The sequence below is a fragment of the Brienomyrus brachyistius genome, chromosome 2 (assembly GCF_023856365.1).
Source record: "Brienomyrus brachyistius isolate T26 chromosome 2, BBRACH_0.4, whole genome shotgun sequence".
Lineage (NCBI taxonomy): Eukaryota > Metazoa > Chordata > Actinopteri > Osteoglossiformes > Mormyridae > Brienomyrus > Brienomyrus brachyistius.
Genome location: NC_064534.1, coordinates 21,071,739 through 21,099,300, shown reverse-complemented (window position 1 = coordinate 21,099,300; position 27,562 = coordinate 21,071,739). Strand labels below are relative to the sequence as shown.

Sequence of the window (27,562 nt, the reverse complement as noted above, 5' to 3'; positions counted from 1 at the left end):
TTAAGATTCTGAGTCCTTGGGCTGTCAGTGGGAGAGGCCGTTTCTGCCTGTAGACGCTTCAGCTGCCTTGCTTTCAGGATGGTGAGCTCCTAAAGGCAACAGAGAAGTTGTTCATGTTTGTTCATGTTAGGGAAGTCACACTCCAATATGTTTTTTATAAAGATAAAGATGCTTTATTGTCATTGTACAAGTACAATGAGATTTGGTTTGAAGCACCAGCAGATACACAAAATTTACAATAAAATCCAAAGAATAAAATATGTTCACACACACACATTCACAGTGAATAAGGTGCTGGTAGCTTAGTGCAATATAATCATACTCATGAATGATTATGATATTGCATAAAGTGCAGTGCATTATCACAGAGGTAGAATTAGAGTTATACAGCAGGTACACAAATATTCAGAATGTCAGAGATGAGTTAATTCAGAAGTGTGACAGGTGTAGGGTAAAATCTGTTCCTCAGCCGGGTTGTGCATGTGAAAATTTTGTATTATGTGTCCTTTAAGGAAAACGTACTTAAAATCAAAACCAGTATGTGACTTTTTAAGTAGCATCTCACAGATTTTAAAAGATTTTTTTCCCTCATTTGCGGATTCATAAGACACATGATAATTACTGAAATGGTCATAAATCATGCCAACTGACATGAATAGGTGTAGAATTTTTACTTAACATCTGCTTTAAAAATATACGTATTTTCACCCAGTTTTAACAAAACTGTATGCGGTGAACTTCACAGCTCATGCACATTCTGTAGGATTGCAAGTGAAAGAAAATCTTCCAACCATTTATCCTGGTCATGGGGTGAACTAAGAACATGATCTGGCAAATCATCTCTCAAGGGCAAGGAAAGCTTTCAACCAGCGCCGGCTGTCCCCAGCTGTTATACACAGTGGCTATTGACCTGTTATGGAATAGCCACCTGCTACGTGTCAGTAGGTCTGGCTATTGCTAAGCATCGTGACTATTGTTGAACTGCAAGCTACCTGGTACACACTACGGTAAAAACAGTGATTCTTCAAATGGCTGTCAATATCCAAAATAAAATCCATCCATTTTCCAAACTGCTTATCCTACTGGGTTGCGGGGAGTCCGGAGCCTATCCCGGAAGCAATGGGCACGAGGCAGGGAACAACCCAGGATGGGGGGCCAGCCCATCGCAGGGCACACTCACACACCATTCACGCACACATGCACACCTACGGGCAATTTAGCAACTCCAATTAGCCTCAGCATGTTTTTGGACTGTGGGGGGAAACCGGAGTACCCGGAGGAAACCCCACAACGACGATGGGGAGAACATGCAAACTCCACACACATGTAACCCAGGCGGAGACTCGAACCCAGGTCCCAGAGGTGTGAGGCAACAGTGCTAACCATTGCACCACCATGCAGCCCCCAAAATAAAATCCTAGATTTTAATTTCCCCATACACGCTGCTAAATGGATTCCAGTGCGATTCCTTGTTAATGAATGAAGATGAACCACCATTTCATGCTGGGCGTTTGCCTGTTTTGTGCCCTGTTCTGCCTCAGATAGGCTCCAGGCCAAACACTACAAAAGCATGTATTTCAAGATGTGAAAGTAAACTATGGATGAACTCTTTATTATTTAATCAATATGAATCTTTGTGTGTGTGTGTGTGTGTGTGTGTGTGTGTGTGTGTGTGTGTGTGTGCATGCGTGAATTATATTTGTCCTCCACAGTATAATACAGTATAAATTTCCCCCACAGAATAATAAAAAAATCTGTTATTTTGACGTTGTTGGGACCATTTTTTAGGTCATCACAAAGATCTGTGAATTAAAAAACTAAAAATACCAGGGGTCTTGCATTTTGTTTGGTTACGGTTAGGGCTGAGTGGGGCTAACGTCGTCATGTTGGGATTTGGGAGTTTTCCCCATAGAAATGAATGGAGAGTCTCCAGAAAGATATATTTACAAACGTGCGTGGGTGTGTGTGTGTTTGCATATAATTGCGGATAAACTGAAGTGCAGCCATAGTAATATGATTTAAGTTAATATCATGGGTGGAATATCAAACATTGAGTCACGCACGCAAAAATACCATGGGCTGGTTCACTGATCAAAACTGAGCAATAAGTAGACACCCCGTCAAACAATTAATGTCGTATACTTAAAACGGTTAGCACGAACTAGAAACCTGTGCAACCTTGTAAGAAGCAAATACATTTTTTAAATGACGTGAGATTTATTTAAACGTTAAATATGCATAACATACCGATGAATCTCTGTTAACGAGCGCCATGGTCTCACTGTCAATTGCATCCTTCCAATCTCCATGGAAACGACGCTGAGCATGCGCCCTTACTCATGCGCATGCGGGAGAGATACGGGTACAACGTGTAATCTATTTCCTAGAGTAGTTTAGAGTTATTTCCGACATGATTACCTTTAGCTTTAGCTTCTCGCGGATAGATTAATGAAAATTACTTTTATATCTAGACTTTGGTATTTATTATTGTATTTAAGTATGATACGCAGCCTTTGTTCAAAGGTTTTATAATAGATTTATAAATAATACTTTAAAAGATGTTAAGTCTTTACAAATAATACAAATAATGATTGCATAGTTTTTTGGAATATGGAATTGAAAATAAATTACAACAAAAAGCACATTTAATAAAAAAAAAGTTTCCTTGGAAAACAAATGACAATGAAACAACACAGTTTTCATTATATATTAATTAGGGGTTTTATTGTGGCAGTACTAACATATAAAACGATCCATATTTTTGTTTTAACAAACAAACATTCAAAATACACTTTACAAAGTTCATAAGGCTTAACGTTTCTGCACTGGTTTTACCACTGGAAACTTTTAAAAATTCCTCCCAGAGTTGTTTAGAACAGATCAAATGACAAAATAACTAACACAAATTTATAACACAAAATTACAGAAAGAAATTCTGTTATGCTTGCCTGCATAATCGTCACACTCGGTAAATGCCCATTCAAGTAAAATACCCAAAGAAGCATTATATACATTTTTTCCACTTCCAGTCCCAGTTTCGCATAGTGAGATTTTGCATTATTTTTTGTTCATCGAATAATGTCAATACGGATCATATGCGAAAAACTTTAGTAGGAACTAATGACTATTTTTGTTTTTAGAATTATTTTTTTTCTGAGCAGTAAGTTTCAGCATTAGAGGTTGCATTTATGTAGCGTGTTCTGTGTGACTCGTTATTTTTGCTTAAGTTGATGTGGTGTTGAAAAAAATATATAAACTCAGTATCACTGCTGTTTGCTAATTTCCCCATGCAACGTAAAAGGACAACAGATGTTTTATAAAATGAATGGTAACATTGTGTTAGATTCAGCTACATGCAATGAGGCGCCTTTGAAAACAAATTCCATTATGTGTTTGTTTACTTAATATTTAATGTTTATTAAAGTTATGGCTTTAACGTTACCCAGATTGAATCAAACAAATGCAGCTGTTATTTGTAACTTTCCAATATGACTTACGTTTCATTAGAAAAACTCTTCAGTACTTTGTCAATACCTGGGTCTTTGTCCGGATATAAATTCTATGATAAGAGAATTCATTCTACGACCTACAGCTGTGATAGTACCGCAGGGGGGCTATGGCGCCCCCTTACTGTCATTTTACTTACAGCATAGTAGAGTCAGGTCTATGGCATATTTCCATTTTGTAAACATATTTAGGTCAGTAAGAGAAGGGGCATTAATCACGTCGCCATTTTTCCCAGTTAATCTTATGCCTTGCGGAGTTTCAGGTTTACATTACTATTAATTTACAGGGGCGACCTAAGGTCTCATCAAAGCTGGGCATACATTTTTAGCTATGTCTAAAAGATGGCTGAGTTTAACGGATTAATACAATTTTGCGCATTTACATATTTTATGTAGAAGTCATGCATATATATGAAATGAAGGACGTACACATCATTATACTCTGAGGGGTGACACAAAAGACTCATTCTTTTCCTTTTTTTACAAGATGGTCTGCTTTCCTCTATAAGCCATGACTCCTATTCCTACAGTATTTACATACATATACAGACAAAAGCTTGGTAACATTTTAGCGAAATGAAAGAAAAATCACCATGCAGTGGTATTCGATTATTTGTATGTTCCAAAAAACAAACGAGCAAGTGCAAAAATAAAAACGTGGTTACAGTGTCTGTTGGCTTTTTTGTTTGTATTATTATTGGAGAATCTGAAATAATTCAAAGGAAAGGCTGTAAACACACTAGAGGGGCAATAAGGAGACATCGGTGACCAAAACAGGGTTCAAAGCATAAACAACGCCATTAGGTAGACACGTTTTCTAATCTAATATGCATATTTACATACGCAATCCTTATTTGAAAGAATACTTTGGTTTTATGCTACGTAGACACGCTGATTGCTGCATTATGGTAGCCACCTTTAATAGATGTTTGACGTTTTTTTTGTTAGTTTTTTTTTAACGACATGGTTATGATATTACAGAACATACCCATATTGGCTGCAATTGGGGCTGTTCTACAGCGTGAGGCTGACTGGTTGAGGTACACAAATATGTTAATTCAATCAAGTGCCCTGCAGTCACTGAAATGAACTGTCTTGCACTCAAGTGAAGGATGATACACCTTTGACCGCAATAAAAGAGCCCGGCTGAAAGGACAAAGGAGACGATAAGTAATGTGTAAATTAGGAAACGGTTTCCAATGCATATGTTTCGAGAGAGCATATTCTGTGCGCGTTGACACAAAGATGACATCAATCGACTGCCCTTGATCCTTTCCTGAGAGTAATGTCTGACTGATATGATTTACAGGATTCAGGATGCTCGTGATTAATGCTGCATGTAATCCAAAACTCCCGATTGTGCCGCGACCTTGCCCAGCGCAAAGTGCAATTCAAATAACGAGGCTGGTTTCTTGGTCGGACCGTGAGTCTATCCTCAGCCGTGAGACACGTGCCTCATAAGGCAGAGCTCACGCGACCAGGCTGGACCCTTACCCCTTTATATTTATGTTTCCATGTAAAATGGAAATAGGGTACGGTTAGGTAACTTTAAGCCCTGCTGTTTTTCTGGATTTTATATGTTTACAGGTAGGGACATTTCTAAAGGCAGCTAGGCAAACAGCGAACAGCCACACGGTCCATGCGAACGTCCAAACAGCCGGGGTCACGTATGAACGGAGTGCTCATTTTCCCAACACATCCAAGCACGTCTCCCACAAGGGCTTCCGTAACAATGCGCATCCGTACCACGACAGATTGCGCTAACAGTGCCACCTCCCTCTCGGACCACAGTGCCCGTACCCTCAATAGAGCTGTACCTTTATTTTCTGACTGAAAAAAATCCTGAAATACTCGTATCACGTAAAAATGTACAAAACATTAAAAACAGTGTAAAGTTTTATTTTAAAATATACAGATACGCTGTGGATCTCTTTTTTACAGGACAAAACTGAGTTGCTTTCAAACTGGAAGTGTTTCTATATGAGTAACCAAAACAACTCTGTGGCCTTTCACTAATTTTCCTGATATCATTGCTACCATCATTAATATCACTTCGTTAACATAATTAGATGTATGTTTGCTATATACACAATGGTTATTAACGAAACTCTCCCAATCAGTGCTTCTCCCCTCTGCTCCTTTGTACCACCAGTCCTCAGGACTGCCTCGAACTGTTTTCTGCACCATGCTGGTGCAAGGCTATCTGACTCAAGAACAGTGATGGCTGAACATCAGCCTGGGTGTGGCTCTAGAAATGTGTGTGTGCTTGTGTGAAAGCAAAAAAAAAAATCCCCACAGAAACGACCCGGAAATGAAAGCAACCCGTTTATTTCCGCCCGATGCAGACGGCCCCCACTAGCTGCCGGGAAGCCCTCTCCTTCACTAGCCCCCCAGCTTGTCCAGGACGATGTTTATCTTGCACACGACCCAACGCCGCAGAGGACAGTAGTACTCGTAGTGGAACTGCTCAAACTCGGGCGTCTGGCGAATCTCGCGCAGAAAGGAGACGTCGATGTCGGACTCGAGCAGCAGTAGTAGCAGGGGCAGCAGAATCAGCAGCAGGCCCAGTGCCAAGGCCAGCAGGCGGGCCAGACTGCGCAGACAGGCACCCAGTGGCGCGCTGCCCCCCGCCCGTGGGCTTAGCCCCCGGGGGGCATCCCTCACCCGCTCCTCCTGGGCCCCCTCACACTCCTGCTCGCCCTCCGGCTCGTCCCGCAGGCCGCTGTCAGCATGCAGCTCCTTCAGTAGCTTGACGGGGCTCTCGAACAGCAGGTCGACTCCGCCTACGTCCTCCACTGGGGTGGGCAGCAGGCTGGCACATGGGCTGTACACCAGCTCCGAGATCGTCAGGGCCTCACCACCCTCCTCCTCATCTTCCTCGTGCCGTCGCTCCTCTTTACACAGTGTGCGCTCCTCTGATAGGAGGGCGTCTCCTGCCCCCCGTTCAGCCCCATTCTTCCCTGCCTCGGGTTGTGAGACAATAGCCAACTTCAGGGGAGACAAGTGGACGGACTCCTTTAGGGCGAGCAGACCTACAGCAGGGCAGAAGCAGGGAGGTATGGGCCTGTAAGTATCATAACCTAAATGGGCTGTGAGGGCACTGCAAAGACATTTAAGGGACAGCCAATGACCTTGGCTTCTCTTCTTTGCGTTGCCCCTGTTCCTGCCTGTTGGCATGGTTACAGCAGCATTTAATCTTACTCCCCAAGGCTACTTCACAGTTGCATCGAGCCTGAGGTGTCTTTTAGCAGTTTTTCCAGCAATTACTTTGAATAAATCCACTTTACAACATAAAATTCAGCCATATACCTCTTTCCAGTTAGAGGGAGACATAAAATTAGGATGATGCAATGAAATGACGGGCTAAATCCAAGCAGCTTGCTGGAGCAATGTGGCTCCTGCCGTTGTCAGAGCAAAGATGAAAACAACACTGTAACCGTGGCAACAGGTCAAGGGTTACTACAATCCCTAGAAACAGATGCTTCGGAACTGAGGAAACAATTGCTATTGGAAACAACCAAAATCCACAATGGTTTTGGAGGTCTTCATGGACTAAAGTCTGAAGGGTTTAGAGACTGGACTCATGGAAAACAACATAAAAATTATAGAATAAAAATTTACAGCTGTGTTGTACATTGGTTGTAGCATTTTGCACAAGGTAAGATTAGTTAAATTGTAAACTGGGAGGCAGATGACACAGGTGACATCCCAGGCACAGAGCCGAAAAGGTGACTTTCCATTACAGTGGCAGATTTTGAAAGCAGAAACATAAGCGCCTGGAAGTCTTTGGCAGTTAGGGACAACTTGCTGGCATGAAGGAGGCTGTCCTGGTTTGGAGTCAAAGGCAGCTCTGGCCATCAGGGTGGGGGCCGCGACAGCAGATAATACAAGTGCTAGTGGCAGACGAACTGGGTGCCTGTGCAGAGAGCAGGACAGGCTGCCACATTCCTTCAGTGCTCCCTCTTCGGGCGCCCCCGGACCTGCACTGCACTCTCCCCTGCGTGGCACAGTGATTCACCGTACTGCACTGCAACCGTGCAGAAAGAAACACAGCTTGACAGTCACCTGCAGCTTTAGTTTTCACTGCATTCAGTGCTTTGATCCATCACTCATCACTCAAACACATTGTACACATTTTCATAACACTAAACATGCATTCAACACAAGCAAGTATTTTGATATCAGTAAATACCGTGCTGAGCACTACCCTAACTGCGGTGCGCTTTAAGGCACGCAGTCCGGTGGGTGTGGCCTTGGGCGCCGTACCGGGTCCGGACACGCGGTCCCCATGTCCCAGCAGCCGCACATACACATCCCGTGCCGTGCGGTTGGCCAGGTACAGCCGGAGGCTCCTCTGCGTGGTGATCTTCACCTGACACTTCAGCCTGTCCCCTACGATGCCTTGCCGTTCTCCCCAGCGCCAGGCTCGCTCCTCCTGGCCCCCCGCCATGCCCAGCCTCTTTTGCGGGCCCTCGCTCATAGCTACCTGCTCTGCTTCGCGACTGGGGCTTTTATGCCGGCACTGGTTGCCCCGGCGCCTCCAAACGAATGAAATGTCAGCAGTGGCCCCTCGAAGCGCGACCAAAGACAGGGCTTTGGGGACTGATTCAGTGTTATTTATACCCCTGGCTACAGAGGCCACATAATCATTCATCTGATTACTGAGAGACAGGCCCCCAAGAGCAGGGAGCAGTGAGCGCAGCTGTGAGATCAGCCCATCCTTCAAAGGAGCGGCTGGATCCAGTGGAGAAGTACAGCCAACATCTGGTCCCAGAAGGTCACAACAAATATCATCCATCCATCTCCTTCCTCGTTGTCTTCATCCATTATTCTTCCTTGACGCGGAGTTGATGTGTATTAGTACAAACCATTTGGAAAATTAAATTAGATTTTACACTGAAATGGGTCGATAAACCGGAAAAGCAGACCACTGTAAACAGAAAAAAACATTGTCAGGGTACCAGGAGCTGGCCTGAAATGCAGGAAGGAAGTGTCACAGCTTCCATTATCTGCTGTTCATATCAAGAACGACAGGAAGCTGACATGTCTCAGACGGGACTGTGATTAAAGCCAATCAAAGGCACAAGTGGCATTTGGGTCTACGGGGGAACAGACTTCCAGCAATGAAATGATGTTTTGGATAGAGTGAAAAACACCCCCATTATGATAACAATACTACAAAAAACGATGCCAAAATAATGCACCTGCAAGAAAACTTAATTCCCTTAAAAACACATGCAAGCGAAAAAAAAATGTATTTGTTATCAGTTTTCTGTTTTGGAGATCTGCTGTTAGGGACTGTGGATTACAGGCTTGTAATTCACAGTCAACCGGGAGTCAGCAGAAACGTAAACATGATCATGTTCCATGTTTTTGTACGTGCGTGAGGTGTGGTGGGCGCCACAGAACAGGCTGGAAAGGCCGGAATGGAGAGGCCTGACCCTCTGACGGATGTAAGATAAAGTCCAGGAAACCCAGGGGTCAGATTTCTCCATCCTCCACACAATCCCTCTCCCAGCACCGGAGGAAAGTCGATCCTAATGGATCAAGCTGGGTCTTAGCAGCCTGGGGGAGGAAAGGTGAGAAAAGCTTGTGGAACTCCACTCTCTATCCAGCACAGGCAAGCAGGGATGGCAGCTGAATTCCCTCTTTCCAAGGGGGGGGGGAGGGAATTTCAGCAAGGCCCAGGGTGGAGTGTTCAAAAGCGCTGTAGCATCGACCAATCGATCGCTACAAAGCAAAGCGTTTCTACCATAGATCTAGTACCTTTGGCTTTGCCAAACTGCATTCGAGTCCTCGGCCTCTGTTTCACCGCTGCACGAGAGCATGAAGAGGAGCGGGTGACATGGCAGGGAGAGAGACTCACATCAGATCACTCCTGGATCACACGGCGGCAGCATCTCACGCCTAACGTCCTTCTAGTGGAGGCCTTCCAGCCAAATAAAGGCCGCTAATTGAGTTTTCATTAACGTTATTCCCAAGCCTCCTGAGAAAGGAGTTTCCATGATGTCACAGTGTCACCCGACAGGTCATTAGCATGTTGTCAGCACAGCATTCATCAATGCGATATATTTACCCCTGACTGAGGCTGCCTGCTAAGAGCCTTTGGGGTGAGAATCCACAGAGAAGCACCAGCTGCTTAGTTTTCACAGGAACCCCAAGAAGGCTCCAAACAGCTGCCATGTGTGTGGTGCAGCTACACTATACGCAGTATGTAACACAGCTACACTATACGCAGTATGTAACACAGCTACACTACACGCAGTATGTAACACATCTACACTAAGCGCAGAAAGTAACACAGCTACACTATACGCAGTATGTAACACAGCTACACTATATGATGTATGTAACACAGCTACACTATACGCAGTATGTAACACATCTACACTAAGCGCAGTATGTAACACAGCTACACTATACGCAGTATGTAACACAGCTACACTATATGATGTATGTAACACAGCTACACTATATGCAGTATGTAACACAGCTACACTATATGATGTATGTAACACAGCTACACTATACGCAGTATGTAACACATCTACACTAAGCGCAGTATGTAACACAGCTACACTAAGCGCAGTATGTAACACATCTACACTATAAGCAGAATGTAACACAGCTACACTAAGCACAGTATGTAACATAGCTACACTAAGCGCAGTATGTAACACAGCTACACTAAGCGCAGTATGTAACACATCTACACTATAAGCAGAATGTAACACAGCTACACTAAGCACAGTATGTAACACAGCTACACTAAGCGCAGTATGTAACACAGCTACACTATACGCAGTATGTAACACAGCTACACTATACGCTGTATGTAACACAGCTACACTATACACTGTATGTAACACAGCTACACTATATGATGTATGTAACACAGCTACACTGAACCCAGTATATAACAGCCACACTGCACTTAATGTGTAACACAGCTACAATGTACACAGTATGTAACACAGCTACACTATACGCTAGTATGTAACACAGTTACACTGAACCAAGTATATAACAGCCACATTGCAATTAAAGTGCAACAGAGCTACAATGTACACAGTATGGTACACATCTACAGAGTAGGTAGAATGTAACACTGTTACACTGCTACACTGTACCTAGTGAGTAATATAGCTCTAGGGTGGAGTCTAGACCATATCTAGTGTGTAGCACAACTCCAGGCTCGGGTCACCACAGAATGACTGGCTCAATAACTACATTCTGCACACAATACCATTTATAAAAGCACAAGACCAGCTTGCATGTCTCATGGGGCAGCAGCTCTTACCAGTCTCCATGCAGGCCTCCTCACTCTCGCTGGGGGAGGGCAGTGCTGGCTGCAGGGGCTCCATGTTCATGATAAGCTGCCTGTTGCTCAGTGAGTTGAAGCTCCTGCTCTGGCTGAAGCTGGACCTGAAACATGGGGCTGAGTTTAACGCAACTGAACAGCTTCTCCCTTGAGGTGGGATGGCAGTGAGGCCCACTGTGCCTCAGTAGCCCCCTGCCTCAGTAGCCCCCTGCCTCAGTCACTCCATGCCTCAGTTGCCCTGTGTCTCAGTCACATGCCAAGATAAATTCCTTGTAACTTACATGGCCAGTAAACGTCATTTGGCTTCCGGAAGCTATGCCCTTTTTATTTTTAAATGCTTAGTCTTACTCTAAATGGTTCAGAGAGACAGGCAAATAGATAGATAGACAGGCAGACCCTCCACAGAGCTCTCCAGCTGTTCCAGACTGTGATTAAGTTAATCGGTGGGTAGCACATGGCTAACTGCCTGGTCCTGCAGTGCTGGTGCTGGGTTAGCTTAATGATGGTTTGGGATCGGGTTCCTACCTGTGCACTTCAGGGGGGTCTCTTTGTATCTTAGAACTTGCCTCTATAACCTCTTTCGCCACCTTTCCACTGAAAAAAAATTCAAATAAATTTGCCCAATTAAGCATAATGGGTCGGCATGCAACAATTCTCAGGTCAGCTGCTAAAAACCACCACACCCCATCTAAAATAAGATTTCGTATTTTTTTGCCCAATGTAAAGCTGCTAGAAACATGAGAGAAACTTACAGGGCCTTCAAGCCAAAATACAGTGAGTGCAAATGGCCCTACAAAGGAGCTTCAGCATTCAGTGTGCTTTGACATAAAATCACATGATGATCACATGATGATAAAATACCCTGTATCCCTGAGCAGGACAAACGCTTAAAAGATGGATGGGTAACGATCCAATCATTTGGAGCTCTGTTAAGTACTGTGCATGATTAATTCACACACTATCATAGACTTGCATAACCAACGGCATCTTAATGCTTCTGTACCTCACAGCAGGTGACAGTGAGCACAAGCGGCAGCTTACCTGTACCGAAATCGGCTCCCTTTGAAAAATATATTACTGCTGGATACTGTCTTTATTTGGCTGGATTTTGCACACCTATCAAAGAAAAAGCAACAAACGGAGAAACAAAACAAAATTAAAGCACAATCATTCATTGGTATATTACCATAGAAATTATATATGCTATACGAGTGTGGCTAGTACAGGAGTAAAAGTTTAATGTTTCATTAACCAATACGTTTTCCATACTGACCAATATAGCATAAATATAAGCAAGAGCAATTCACGTTATAAAAGCGATCACAATATTTGGCATTTAGCTGTGCAGTAAGGCAGTTTCCCCCGACGCCCCGCAGCGTCCTTCTCAGAGGCGTAAATCAGGTGTCATATGGTCGCTGACACCGTCCCACTGCCTGTTTGTGCAGCTGCCTGAGCTGTGATGCACCAGCCTCCAATTAAGTGGAAGGCTTTGACGGGAACAACCAGACAGACACTCAATGTCAGGCTGAGGACAGGCGCAATTTAATAGCCACCCTGGCGGTTAAAGCCTCTGGTTACTGTTCTTGAATCAGGGGTCCCAGATTACGCCCCACAGCAGGGACACTATGACAAAGGCAATTTCATTATCCCTGGGATACAGAGACGAAACTCATCCGTGATCCAAAGGACAGGAGGAATGGATAACAAATAAAAGCAAATGGATTATACTTTAATGAAAGACGTCTTCTCTCTGCAATTTTGATATTAATTGAATAAGAACTTTTTCAAAACATATTAACTGCTAATGAGTACTCTCATCTCTCTCTGTCTCTATCTCGCTCTCTCTCTCTCTCTCTCTGTCTCTCTCTCTCCACATAAAAACAGGACCAGATCTTCTCTTTCTATGAATTTAGACATATGGTCTCTTGCAGCAAGTAGGAAGTCTAATTCAAAGTCACATGATTTTCCTACAATTTTACATTGGTCTTTAAAGTGGGGTTGCCGTGCCTACGGCGGGTGGGCGGCGCAACAGGGACCCACTTGTAGAAGGCCTGGTTCTCCACCCCACACTTCCACAGATGCTTGCAGGCTGCTGGCGTGGACGTGTGAAAGGTCAGCACCAATTTCTTCTGGAAACACAGAGGCAGAAGGAGAGACCGGTTGGAGGTGGATAGACTGGGACACAGGAGAGGCACAGCAACATGCTGGGAAAGGGGAAAGGGACATTCATCTCGGGGTGGGGGCATGGCCGGGGGGAGCAAGCTGTAAAGGACCTCTTCTCCATTTGTAACTGAGAAGCTTGGTCATACTTACAGGCAGATAAGTGGAAACTGGTAAAGGAATCACATTTATCCACTCAGTGAGGCTGAGGTAAAGTCATCGATACCGCGGGGAAACATGATCCCATAGATTAATTCTCCCAGCTCGATGGCAGACTAAGCAGGAGTCTATGAGCTGGTTGAAATCAATCAGAGAAAAGCACCTGAGCCCACATTGGCTGCAGAAAGCAAATATAGATGATTTAACAGCTCTCCTAGCAGCCTGAATTAGCTGCTGCTCAGTGTGGGTGGGGCTTGAGGGCGGACCCCAGCGAGGGTTTAACCTCCTGGTGCGAGGTTATGTGTCTCGGGGCACACTTAGCCTTGGTTATGGGTCCAACACATCCAACAGCGTGCCGGGGGAGAGGGGTCATGGTCATTCATGCACGGGTCAAAGGAGGCAGGGAGGGTGCAGAACCAGGGAGTGTGCAAATCTTGTGCTAGGTGGCGTCCCCTGCAGTTCCTGTGAGGAACAGCAGCACCAAGCCCTGACCGTGCTGTGCAGGGCTCTCGCTGACGGGGTCTTTTTGAAAAGGCCGGGTGATTCTTGGCCAGCTTGGGGGGTTTTCAAAAAGAACATTATACCCCCAGCAGCCCCAGGTCTTGGGCCGGAGCCGGAAGCAGCGGCTCACTCTGGTGGGGGGGATAGTGGGACCGGCAGACAGAGCGCCTGGCGTGGCCCCTTGAGCGCCATCTACAGGAAGAACGTGGCGACAGGAACACGCCGCCTTGCGTGCCTCTTACTCACCGGCAATGTGCATGAACCAAGACACCGAGAAGAGAAACAGAAACATCAGCTGCACCACGTGGGACAGCGAGATACAGGTGGAGGCAGAGACAGACCGCGTGATGGAGAACGGGGCCACCTTAAGGGTGCTGCTCCGAGTGGGCACACAGAGGTGGAGAACAGCGTAGGGATGGGGTGGGGACTGTAAGCTGTACGCAGACGGGGCATCGGTGAGGGAAACCAAGCCAGGAACAGAGCAGGAACTACAGGAGCATGGGGCCAAACAGCAGGGGAACGTCATCCTTTCCTTTGTGGGCCTTATGTGTCCCCTTTGGTCTTTTGTTAGGCTGCACATGTAATGCATTTAGGAATTATTCTTAAGCGCTGGAAAGAACAGGATTCACTGAGAGGGTTACAGTAATAATGGTGTTTCTGATCAGTTTTCAAAGTGGAAGAGGCCAACAGCTCTGAGCCGCTACAGTTCCGCTCGTTTCAGTCATATTATCGTTAAATTAAATGGGGTTGGGGCTGTGGTGGGGGGGGTGCAGAGATGGGGAGCACAGACCCACCAGCGGGTTGCACCGCATCCTGCCCGCCAAAGAGATCTGCAACACAGATAAGCGGGGTCCTGAGTCCGGCAGCGGAGAGACACGCATGTGCCCAGCCGAGGTGAGATGGGAACACGGCAGGGGCACGGGAGCGCCCCCTGCACAGCGCGTCCTGCACAGCGCCCCCTGCACAGCGCGTCCTGCACAGCGCCCCCTGCACAGCGCCCCCTGCACAGCGCGTCCTGCACAGCGCGTCCTGCACAGCGCGCCCTGCACAGAGCGTCCTGCACAGCGCGTCCTGCACAGCGCGTCCTGCACAGCGCGTCCTGCACAACACCCCCTGCATAGCACGCCCTGCACAGCCGCAGAAATGCAGGGATGGAACAAGAACCGCCCGCATTAATCTCAGCATCACAGTGCAAACAAGATGGGAATGCACTGCAATTTCATTTGTTTATGTAAACAAGGAGGTATATCAAGTACAGGCCAGAAAGCATCCGTGTTAGAAAGCTTGTTCAGCGAGGACTCCTGCAGTTACGGCTTGACTTACCTCTTTCTGCATACCAATTACATAGAAAGTCTTCCCTTCGAATTTCAGTTTGCTTACATCAGCCCTGGAAAAAAGAAAAAAACAGCCGAGTAGCTTTTCATTAGAATTATTTCTAAACTCCGTCCAAGCACCTTCCACAGACCAACATAAGCAAAAGTACTTGCAGCATACCAAGTGTATAAGAGTACAGCCCTGGAAAAAACTGAGACCACACCAGCACCTTTAGTTGCATTTTCTTAGTTAATGTGTAAAATATACATTTGTTTGCAAACTCCAATCTGGCTCTTCTCTGCTTCTCATTGATGAAGGGCTTCTTCCTTGCTTTAGGGGTCTTTAAGGGCTTCTAGAAGTCCTAGCAGTGCACTTCACACCACTTAATGTTTCCCATTCTTCACTTGAGGTCATCCTCTGATTTATGAGGCACTACCAGATAAGTTGACGGTCATCTCTGGCATTAGAGAGTTGCTTCTGCCCTGTACCTGGCTGGTTTTTGGTTACTGCCAGTGCCTCCTACTTCATCTTGTTCTTGTGAACTGCTGTTTTATGAGTCCGGAAGCCTACAGCCACCAGAACCAGGATTAAACCAAGATTAATTTTTTTTTTAAATATTGATCTATTGGTCTCTTGATTTTTTCCACAGCTGTAGGTCAGAAGTCAGAGGTTACCATTTCAGCAGGTGGATCCGCTTGTTCCCCTGGAACACCACAAAGCCAGTAGCAGTGAACCCCAAAAATGCAGTGGATCCAGTGAAGTCCTAAACAAACAAACAGACAAAAAGTAAGAAAAAAATACATTCTATATCAAAATATGTATTTTTCTCGCATGTGCAAATGGCTTCTTCTCACATAACAGAGAAACACATGGCTGTGCCTGCGCATAAACAAACAAACAACAACAACAACAACAGCTTGCATATCAGGCACTGTAGCCACACAGCACTGCAGCCCCTCACCATCTGAGAATATCTTCTTGCTCTTGAGCAATCAAGCGAAAGTTGACCTACCCGGGCATCCGTTTATCCAAGTGCTGATGTCGAAACTGCATATATCACCCATCTACCACCTCTAGCGCCAAGCTACCACACCTGAAGATCCTGATGCATCCTGATTCCCAACATCCCTGATTCCGGGGTGCAATACAAAACCTCCAAACTTTAAACGACCCCTCTTGCATCCTAAAATAAGTGTCGCTTAAAAGGGCATTTTTTTTCCCCAAATTTGATTACAGCAGTGTTTTTTCCCAATCTGGTGCGCGGGGAAACCACAGTCGGTCCACATTTTTGCACCCTCTCAGGTCTGAGGAAGCAAAAACATGGACTGCCTGTGTTTTCCCTGAGGACCAGATAGGGAAACACTTAATTAGAGGGTGTATGCAGGAGGAGCTGCCGTGTCAGCGGAAGCCGCACCCCTGGATGCACGATGGGGGTCCCTTTCGTGGTTCAGTGGAAGACTTCTCACTTTTGGATAAAAGCATTTCCCAAATGAATAAATGTAATGGAAATACAGTAGAACCTTGGAACTCAAGTGTTTGGATGTCGAAGGGGCCTGTCGACTGAAATCTTGGCACTCGACCATCCTGCTAAAACTTGTATGGGTCAAAATGCGTCCAGCTCCACCAGTACGGATCTCGAAGGGGTCGGTTGAGAAACATCGGACTGAGACGCGTCTCCCCTCCAAGCCTTCCATGTCTTATGAGGAAATGCAACTTGGACCTCGAACGAATCGCAAATTACCACTGTAATACTGATACCCAGCATGATGCGTTTAGTGCTTTCGTTCAATGATTTCATTCATATCAAGCAATCCCACTGATTTATTATGCACCAGGCAAGAGCAAACTGAGCTTCGTCCTGCAGCATCAGCAGCAGCGGAAATGAAAACACGGCCGTCGTGGCCCTCAGATTCTGACGTCCACCTTCAAGTGTTTAAACACTTGGCCATCACAGGCCTAAATGCAGGGGCACCTTGCAGGGGTGGGGGTCGACGCCGTACGTCTCCAGCGCGTGCGCTCTCTGAAGGAGGTTCATCTCAGCCACTGCCGGGCACTGGCTCCTGGAAGAAAAAGCAGCAAATGTCACTGTCAGACGCTCCTGCTGCTTGACAGACTGCAAACTGACTAAGGCCAGTTTTTCTGTTTAGGGGACCAAATGCATTTGACCATAATGTCCGCCCAGTGTTACTTACACTAGACTGCCAGTACTAAGAAGAAAAAGACAACTTATTTATGCACTGCTTTGCAGTCACATTTTACAGTTTTTACAAATATCTAATATTCGTAATGTGATTTCTCGTTTGGACTGTCTTGCTTTTTTCTGCCGTTAACTTCACTTTTCACCAACTGAAGGAACTCGACCACCCGGCGCCCCCCATTACAAGCCTGTCAAGAAGACGTGCCTACATTTGCGTTCCACCTCTTCCCAGCGCACAAAATTTTATTCCATATATATAAATGTAAATAATATTAATAGTAGTAGCAATAATAATACATTTATTTCAAACCCAAGTAGAATATTTAGGGAGCCACATGGGGGGCCATACATGTTGTCATGGGGGCACTGGCCCCCTGACCCCCTCTAGAACCACCTCTGAGTGTTTGGCACCACAGAGGAAGCGGAGAGTTCAGGAGCTCAAAGGAAATGCAGTGCGTCTGTGAACAGAAAGTCTTCAGCCATCGCCAGTGATATATTTTGAGGGGGGTACCTTTACTATCTGGTTATGTGCCTCATTCAAAACAAATTAATTTCAGGGCAAGGGGGACGGCTCTCGCTGGAGCAGACTGGGGCTGCTTTTCCTGCTGTCTGCTCATCTGTGTTACTTTTCACAATCTTTGCATTATCGTTGGCCTAACAACCAATTCATTAATGTTTGTTAGCACTTCCTGTAGCCAAACAGGCATGTTTCCACCTGGATTTATGGGTCCAGAACTCCATCTGACAGAATTCACTAATGCGACATGCTAAACAGGATGATTCTTTGTTTTTATACATCCTCTGCATGCAGTTCCCAGGATCCATTTGTAATTGAGTAGGCGTTCCATAGCCCCCTCTGGACATGCAGTTATTTACAATGCTTTTGGCTTCTTTACTTTGCCCTCATTTTTGTCTTCATGCCCATTTGAAACCGGGCATGTACAGTAGCATGGAAGGGTTCCAGAACCATTCTGGAGCCATTGTGGTGAAAATGGGGTAAACTGGGAGGGACAGTCCTGATTTTAACATGTCAACGTCAGTAGCAGAGCGGCCTGCCTCATCTCGTTCCTGTGGATCTCCATGATCTTCCTCTCCAGCTTCTGGCTCTGCTTAGGGAACAGTTGGAAGTCGCTGATGTAGTCTGCTGGGTGCTCATCCAGGTCGTAATCCCCAAGTTCAGCTGCAAGAGACAGGCAATGTGATTACATTCCGGGGACAGTGATATGAAGCTTCATTCCTGGCCACTATGGACATGGCTGCCCACACTCAAAACCCGTGTAATGGAGGTCTGAGAGATAAAGGCTCATTCTTATTGCTAATCGGAGCAGTGGACAGGGGGATGTTCCTGGTGCCCAGTCGGAGTTCCCTGGCAGAACCTCTCAGACAAGCCCTTCTCCTCTTGGGCTGAGACCCCATATCCAACTCAAGCGTTATACCTCCGTCATACTTATAGACCACAATCTGTCTGCATGCTTCTGCTAAACTGCATTTTCTCTGCCCTTTCCCAAAGTAGTTTTTAGTATTTTTAGTAAGGATTAGACAAAGGAAAAGAACAAATTATATATGCTTTGCATTACTATCTATAACAATTCAACAGATTACTTCCAGCCAGTGTAGTTAGCCAAAATTAAAATTGCAGGTTCTTCAATCTGAGGCTAATTTGCTAGTCGTCCCTTGGACAACATGAAATAGTCATGGAATACATGGAATAGTGAAATAGAAATCAGTCCTTTCAGTCTGCGATACCAAGGCTCTGGAATAATCTCCCACTACAATTACGTTAGGCAGACTCTGAGGATTTTTTAAAAAACAGTTTAAAACTTTCTTGCTTAATCAGGCTTTTGTATAGATTTTTTATGATATTAACTGTATAATCATCATCTGTGTTATCATTTATTTTAATGTTTGTCTTAATGTTTCTCATTGACTCCTTTTTTATTTTCATTTCCATCTTATTCTGGTGTAACTTTTACAAAAGTTACATTAGGGAGCCAAGGCTCAATCTACATACATCCTCTGTAAGTGCGGGCTGGTCCACCTGGACTGTGCCCCCAGAAGCAGCACTGTAAATGATTTGGCGTGTTCCTGTTCCTTAGAGCTCTTGGATAAAACAGCGGGGACGTTACTGGGCTGCTCACCTTGCACGATACAAGCCCCGAGATAAGCTGCATCGGCAAAAGGACACAGTAGGCGGCCATGGTAAATATCTCTTTTTAGCTGCAGGTAGAGGAGGTACCTGGAAAGACAGGAGAAAAAGAACCTGTAAAACATCTCATTTACCAAGACCCTTCAGTACAGGTCATACCTAATCTGGCCACTAGAGGGAATAGCACAGTTGTTTTAAATTCACATCAAAGAGACTGAGCACACATACACCAAAGATCTTTATCATAGCATATGAGCCACACTGGCTATGTGGTGCATGTAATTTCACATTAATAAGCAACTCCATTCGATACTGAAAGTCTCCTTCTTGGCACTTCATCATAATGACCATGGTACGGACACGAGCATCATGCGTGTCAGATGAGGAGGAAAGTCACAATCGCCAAAAGCCAGCCTGTCATCGCTGGAGACTATTTGCAGACACACTGCCTAATACCCCTGACTCAGTCTGCCGACAAATCTCCATAGTAACAGGACAACCAATCTAAGCCCCACTTGAGGAGCGGAGACGCATGCGAGGTGGGGCCCATCACTGGCCCCATTTTCCTCCAATTATAAAGAGCCACTCACGAGTGCTTTGGATGACATCACAAAATGCTTTGTTCAATATTCATATTTTTTTCATTCATCTAATGCTTTAATCCAAGTGACTTGCTGCGTTACATTTTTCATGGGTTATGAGCACACAACCTCTGCAAGAGAAATACGATGCACTACTTGTTGAGCTACAGGAGCCATATGACAGATGGGGTCCCTTTGGTGGCCATAACCATGTTCACAAAACAATAGTGATCAGCGTGATTAAAGTCCTCTTAACCAGGGTCAATATCTGATTGAAGAAGAGCTTTAAAAACGGAAACACTCTGTGCCCTGGACTCTGTAAAGTGCATTTTAATGTACTCAGGCAGCGAAAGTCTTTAGAAGTCTTTTTTAATTGATCAATGTGCAAACTTGTATTCAGAACGTGTTAATACTGTCAATCAAATTGCCCATCTTACAAATCTTTCCCACAGTAATTTTATGACTGCAGTCACAGACTTTTACAAAACCGAATTTCCGCTTGTGGGGACCGAAATAATGTCCCCACAAGGTAAAAAGCATCAGGGTCCCCACAATGTAATACATACAAAACCATACAACACACACAGAGCAGGGGTGGAATTTTAACCCCCATTTTAGCCCCTGGAGGTTTAAGGCAACAGTACTGCCAATTGAACCAGCATATACTTTATACAGCAGCATAAAAAACTGCATACACAATAAAAGCATGTTTTGGTTATGGTCTGTATCACGAGAGTATATTTGTTAAGGGAAGACCACAGAAGGCTGCTTTCGGAGCTCTGGCACCAGCAAAATGCTTGAATAAAACTGAGCAGCTGGCTCAGGCTGTATCAGCACTGTCAGGGCTCTGTGAAGGTGATGTCACCCTCAACAGGTGTGCTTCCCGGTTACATCACTGGTTGTTTGGAGCAGCTGCCACAAGGGGCAGTGTGAGCAATGCGCAGAGGTCTGGCACCTCGTCTTCAGATTCAGATTCAGATTCAGATTACTTTATCGACCCCTGAGGAAATTATGTGGTTACAGCAATACTTCAATAGCAAACACCCTTACATTATACAGATCAAGTACCATCAGTGATGAGTTTCTCACCATTCAATGTATTTGCATAGGAGCCCTAAGGATTAGGGAGGTGGGGGGGCTGGTGGCCACAAACAATCATGACACTAAGTGGGACCCCAGATAGAATAGACCCACCACTGAGTAACAGTGGATTTTCTAACTCAGCCAAACATTATATTGATGTTTAATAAGTGCCTAAATTTAGATATATACTGCATTCTCCTTATAAAAATGCAGGGAAAGTTCAGAACGGTGAACAGCTGTGGACTGACGCGGCAGCCTGAGATAATGATTAGTCTATTTAATTACCACTCACCCACAACAGATAGTAGTTCCCAATTATAAATGCATCAACCATCTTAATAGTTGATTCCCCTAAGGAAGTGAGGTCATCAGAAGTGAGGTCATAGAAAGTGAGGTCATAGAAAGTGAGGTCATAGAAAGTGAGGTCATAGGATTCCACAGTCCCTTCCGTAAAATTAAGTCAGCCTTAAATCTGCATTGATATAGCTCAAATGATGTTAATGTTGAAGTAACATAGTTTTGTTTTTGCTTGTAATACTAAATTAAATAATGAAAAAAAAAATAATTGAAAAAAAACGGCAGTGAGGGGAAACAGATCAATTGAAAAACAAATAGCCAGGCCTGAAAAATTCCCCCCGGAACTGGAGCAATGTAGACGGAGGCTCAGATATGTCAGCACAGTGAGTGAGTCTCCCTGGTTTTCAGTCAAAGGGAGTAGGGGTTACCATGGGGATGGGTACACTGGACGTAAGCACCACGAAGAGCAGTGCTACTGTACAGCGGCAAGTGCTTCCTGAAAGAATGCTGCACTGGAAACCAAGACGATGGAAAAACGATGGAAAACAAAAGTGCCTAGGCTAGCTGTGTCCCTGAGTAAAAAGGTTGTGTTTGGATCCACCAGGAAGTTCCAAACTCACAGATATGGTGGGGTTAAGTGACTCTGCAAGACCAACAACTCAGAGCCCACATAAGTGTTCATGGCGACCCAGGAATCTGAGGAGCCAGAAGCACGGAAATAAACAAAAGTGGAGCAATAAGCAATTGGCCAAGAGTCACTTTGATTTCAAGGAAGGGTGCCGATGCACAGCTCAGGGTCTGTTACTTTGTGTGGGAACATGCATGAGCAAAATATCTTTATTAACATGTCACTAATACCAGCGGATTTCACAGCCGATAAACATGATCAATTATGAACAATGAGGTAGGAACAGCATCCTTTCATTTCATTATCATTCATTACATTATCATTTTATTTATATTACCATACCATATATACTCTGTTGTGCTGTAATCGCTACTTTTTTCTCTACTTTTCTGGTTTTGCTCACCATAAAATCATGTCTAACATACTATACACACCCAAGAAAAAATACAATTCATTTTAAAAAATGTTCCCATATTGTCATATTTACTATAAAAGACAAGGGCTTGCTACCTCTTTCCAGTCACTAAAATTGCTTTTGGTGAAATTCTTTATTCTTATCTAAAAGGGTAAAATACCTCTAAGCAAAGTGTTCACCTCAAATGATACAACACTGCTGTCCACGGGCCAAGACTCAAAACACAAACAAGCCTATTTTTAGCACTAACAAAAAATCCCGCAAGCACTATGCAGAGGAAATTCCAGACGCTGTAAACACAGGGAGCGATGTGTAGAATCATCGAGCCCTGATGCAGTTCCCCTTTAAGGGAGAGAAATGTTTAAGGTCCTGCTTTCTAGGGAGCATTCACCCACTAACAGGGTGTGCTGACAGCTACTGAGTCAGGCTTTTAGAGCATTAAAATTTCAATTGAACTAAAAACATCAGGTCTTTGAATGGCTTATTCATAGAGTTTCAAAGCAGCAGATCTACGTCAAGGCACTTGTAAGAATGAGAATGAATTGAGAAAACAACAAAGGATTCTGCCTGACTCACCAATGTAACTAAATATTAAATATGGTTGTGCCTTAATCTGTCTTTGTTATCCTAAACCTGCGTGGGTTCACACATGTTTAACACGGTAAGAACGTATTTTATTCCAAATTGCAAAAAGGACAGGAACCTTTGTGAGGTACCATCACTCATGGTTATGATGGTTCTAGATGTAAGGAGGACCGACGAGGGACTTGCTGCATTAATCCAGAAAGGGCCGCTGTGCATGCGGGTTTTCGCTGCAACTTCCTAATTAGATTACTAATTAGAGGACTGATTGGTTGAAGAGTCTTCACACCTGGGTTTGAACAGCTGACCTAAAGGTTACCCCAAAAACCCGCACACACACCGGCCCCTTATGGATGAAACTGCCCACCCCAGACTGAGACCATGGAACTTGAGGAACCTGTACAGCCTGCGGTTTTGTCTGCCCTGGCAAGACCCCCACCCACCAAGAGTCTGCATGGACGGACTGCGATCTGACTGCGGGATAAAATGAGATTTACAGTTAAGGGTCATTCCGATCGCCCACAAGCTGGTTTCAGCCAAAGACTGCCTAGTGGCCACCCTCCCTTCTTATTTTGCAGGACATATTAATTTGCTGTAGGCTTTACGGCAGATCCCGATGAATCGCTCCTGTCAGCCAGCACTGCTTCTTACCCGCGGGGAGAACGCGTCTTCCCCGGCCCACTGCTCTGAGGAACGGTAAATTACACAGGGTCACCGGGCACAGCGGAGGTGGGACTGGGCTGGCGGGGGGGTTGGGGGATATTTTTCAGGAGCAAACTGATGGTGAGCTCTGGCCAATGAAGCGTGATAGCTCACGGTGCCCTTGATAACGTTCTGTTAATATCCCCCCTCCCCACACAGACTGCAGCCCCCATGCAGCCATGATGGTGCAGTAATGGATCTTGGTATATATGTGAGTGGCACTCAGTGTATGTGTCTTGCCAGAAAGAACCACAGCACACGCATGATCCTTATGGCGTCCTGGTGACGGTAAATTCTGGGGCAATGAACTGAACTAAACTCATCAGTTGGGTTTCTATGGTGACTGATCACCAGAAACACTTCAGACAACGAACCCAAAGTCATCCTGGTGTGACCGATCTAATGGGATCAGTTGCATGGATCTAAAGATGTTAACAGAGGCTGTGGCTGACCTCCTGGACATAGCTGATGTTCATATGCAGGCTTCAGACTGTTTTGTTCGCTCTCTTTCTTTGAGCTTCAGTGTTAATGGCCCTTTAAGATGCTGCTCAGATAAAGAGGCCCCACCCACTTTCAACCCTGCAGGTCTGCACCTTTGTCCTGTCATGGGGCAAATCTTTGCTCCCCACCCTTATATGTATGTCCTTCACGGTGCATGGACGTCGTCGGCACACGCAACCCCCCCCCCCCCCCCCCCCCACGCATGTTGCATGACTCACGTGGTATTTCAGTAGCCTACCGCAGAGCTGTCCGATCTCCAGCCTGCCTGCTCCGCCTTCCCCTACACGGCATGAAAAATTCAGGGGTGAAAGTGTCTACAGCTTCAGAGGGCGACGGTATGGCCGATGTTCCTGGGGATGGCGCACACTTCAAATCCCACCAAGAAACAGGCACAGCAGGGATCACAGTAAAGTTTGGCAGAAGACTGGAACTCAGAACTGGCTAGATTTTGCCGAATAACGCACCACCTTATTATCTGCAATATCAGTTACAATATTTATGTTTATGTGATTTAGACCAGAGAAATAGACCTAGACCAGGCTTTGCTTGCACAACAAAATGATGATGCCCCCTGAAATAAATAATCCTCCATTCGCAGAGGCTTTTGTCCCTGCCCTCCCCGTGATCACTCCCCCTCACGTCAGCATCCACTGGGTCCATCGATCTCTTCAACAGCTCGTTGCTCGCCTCGCTTAGGCCAACGATCAGCAGAAAGCTGCAGCCAATGCTTAAGGAGGTGAGGGGATACCTCTTATGTCATGAACGCTCCCATATGCTCCGCTTTACTGCAGCCTGATCCATAGCTCTGTTACCTGGTAATTACAGGTCTTTGATTTAGGTCTGTTGATTTGATCATTGATTTTATACGACTTTGATCTGTTGAAGTCCAACAAATTTAAATCTCTCCGGTCTGAACTGTATTGAAAATAGGCTAAAATGAATTTTCCACATATTCTACTATTTTAAAAAATTAATCTTCATTTTATAATAAATGTGTAGGCTTATCTATATGTGGAACAACACAACCATTATTTGTTTCACTCCCTCTGATAAAGCGCGTAGCATCACTTATGTGCATTACAAGTTGTGAAGAAACACTCTGAGTCAGCATCTGCATGCTTCACTGCTGCAAAAAAGCATAAAAAGCAAAATGATACGAGCAATAGGTTACGCTTATTTTCTGGTGGGTTCTAAAAGTTTTAATTTGATTTTAAAGGCCACCACAATTGAAATGATATGGTAGATGCATTTTTGGTTTGTTTGCAAATATTTTTTATTCTGCTTTATTTTGTCTGAGAATATGTAGGCCCAAATCTATAAATACTGTAAAACATAGGCTTCCATAATATTTATTTTTGATCATAAACGTGAGTCTATTGACTGGACTTATTTTATTGGAAATCATCTACTTTTCAGTAAATAATATGATAAATCTACATGCAGTGATGATGTCATTCCTGATTCAGCCCATCTACCAATTGATTTTAAGCTCAATAACAAGCACAGACAACATTTAACCGGAATTTCTCCCGTTTGTCTGGGACAGTGAAAGCTTCCCCGACACACTGATCGGCACCGATTTTTTTCCATCACAAACAATGAAATATTCTAGCGCTGAGTGATGAAACGTTAGCAGTTGAGAGGCAGCTGGGCAGCCAGAAGAGGAAGAAGCTCATACCCGCCTTTATTTCGCTTTCACTCTGTGAGCGCGGGGGCCTGAGAGGGAGCACATGCTGCAGTAATTATACTCACAATTATAATCACATTCGTAAGGAGTCCCCGCTACTATATTCACACTCTGGTGCTGCAGACTGAGCACTAATGGAAATTACATCACGTAATCCAGTTTGGTGTTACGCCTCTTTCATTTTTTATTGTACTAAATGTATAATTAATACGTGTGCATTGTGCATACAGTATATTGCCTTACTTAGCTGAAACTTCGGAATACAGGACACACCAGCCGGCCCAAGCAGTGAACAGGTGGCAATTCTTCACAGGAAGAATCTCGGACACCGGCCACCTGTCAAATCTCCAGGACCCGCGTCTCGGACAACCGGCTGGGAGGCGAACCGTGGGGCCACGCCCACAGTTACACACCGCCGGAGACGACCGATCCCGCCGGCTGCCGCCGCTCTCCCGGGGCTGATCTGCTCATTTCTGAATCGCTGGCCATAACCTTCAGCCGCCAAAGCCCAAGCAAGCCTTTCAAATTCCTTTGCTTTTTCTCTCTTGTGGAGACGTCCCCACGATCCTCCCTCACCCAACACTTTCACTGGTAAGATTTGAGGAATATGTTACAGAACTCTTCAGGTACAGGGACTCGGTAAGCCTATTCCACAAAGCACATGACATGAGCGAGGTGCATTCATTAAAACGTCAACAGACTGTTAACTGATCAATGTGCCAAGTTGTATTCCGAATGTGTTAATACAGTCAATCAAGCTGGCCATCTTATAATCTTTCACACAGTACAGGACTGTATGGAGCCTGAGGTGCACACACACACACACACACACACACACACACAAACCCACATATATTCATATCTTTGTGGGGACCATCCATTCATTTCTGTGAGCATAACCCTAATCCCAACTATGACGACCTTAACCCCTACCCAGCCGTAACCTTAACAATCAGTAACCAAACAAAATGAAAAACTTTTGGTATTTTTATTTTTTTGATTGCATTCAAAAATATTTATAAAATTGAGTTTCCCCTTCTGGGTAAATGTCCCCACAACATCAAAATAACAGGTTTTTATCACATTGTGGGGGACATTTGGTCCCCACAATGTAATATATACATGCCAACACACACATACACACATACAAAGGGCAATTTAAAGAGACTGGTTAGCATAACTGCCTGTTTTTGGACAGTGGGAGGAAATCCACATAAAGCAGGTGGGGCCTGTATGCTCCACAACACACAGAGCTGGGAAGCGGGGGGGTTATATATATTAACTCTCAGTATGACATCAGGCAGGGAGACGCGTTCCACACGTTCCACAGGTTACGGGGGGAGCCTTCGTACGTGCATTTTAATTCTCTCGTAATTCTTCCTCCATATGCTTTTTCTCCGCAAATATGAAATGTAAAAACACAAACTGACATCTGTGAAGTGTTACCCTCTAAGCAAGCATGCACAGCGGCCATCTGGACACCGGAGGCCGTCCACAATAAGTGCATGTTGCAGAAATTTCAGGCATATGCATATACTGTATATATATATAGAGCTCAATACAAATATCCACTTGCTTCCATAAGCACTTATACAGAACAGGGTCGTGGTGGGCCTGGAGCCATGAGGCAAGGGACACCCTGCACAGGATGGCAGTCTTCTGAAGGGCAAACAATTGCGCACAAAGTCATGCACACACAATGGGGCAAGTTAAAGAGGACGATTCAGCTCACCTTGCATTTTGGGGCAGTATGGGGAGGAGAACGTTGCAGGAGCACCCTGG

The 27,562-nt window shown here is 45.0% G+C and overlaps 1 protein-coding gene across 1 annotated transcript in view; it reads right to left on the bottom strand.

Moving 5' to 3' along the window:
* Positions 1-5,390: 5,390 nt before the first annotated feature.
* frmd3 (FERM domain containing 3) overlaps positions 5,391-27,562 on the bottom strand; it is a 57,000-nt gene continuing 34,828 nt past the window's right edge. The window contains exons 5-14 of the mRNA XM_048998905.1: positions 19,297-19,394; positions 18,215-18,338; positions 16,934-17,021; positions 15,636-15,724; positions 14,971-15,034; positions 12,868-12,956; positions 11,869-11,943; positions 11,353-11,421; positions 10,807-10,931; positions 5,391-6,538 (exon numbers count right to left, since the gene is read on the bottom strand). Coding sequence (XP_048854862.1) covers positions 5,889-6,538; positions 10,807-10,931; positions 11,353-11,421; positions 11,869-11,943; positions 12,868-12,956; positions 14,971-15,034; positions 15,636-15,724; positions 16,934-17,021; positions 18,215-18,338; positions 19,297-19,394 — 1,471 coding nt within the window. The 3' untranslated portion in view covers positions 5,391-5,888. The remainder of the gene's footprint in view (positions 6,539-10,806; positions 10,932-11,352; positions 11,422-11,868; positions 11,944-12,867; positions 12,957-14,970; positions 15,035-15,635; positions 15,725-16,933; positions 17,022-18,214; positions 18,339-19,296; positions 19,395-27,562) is intronic.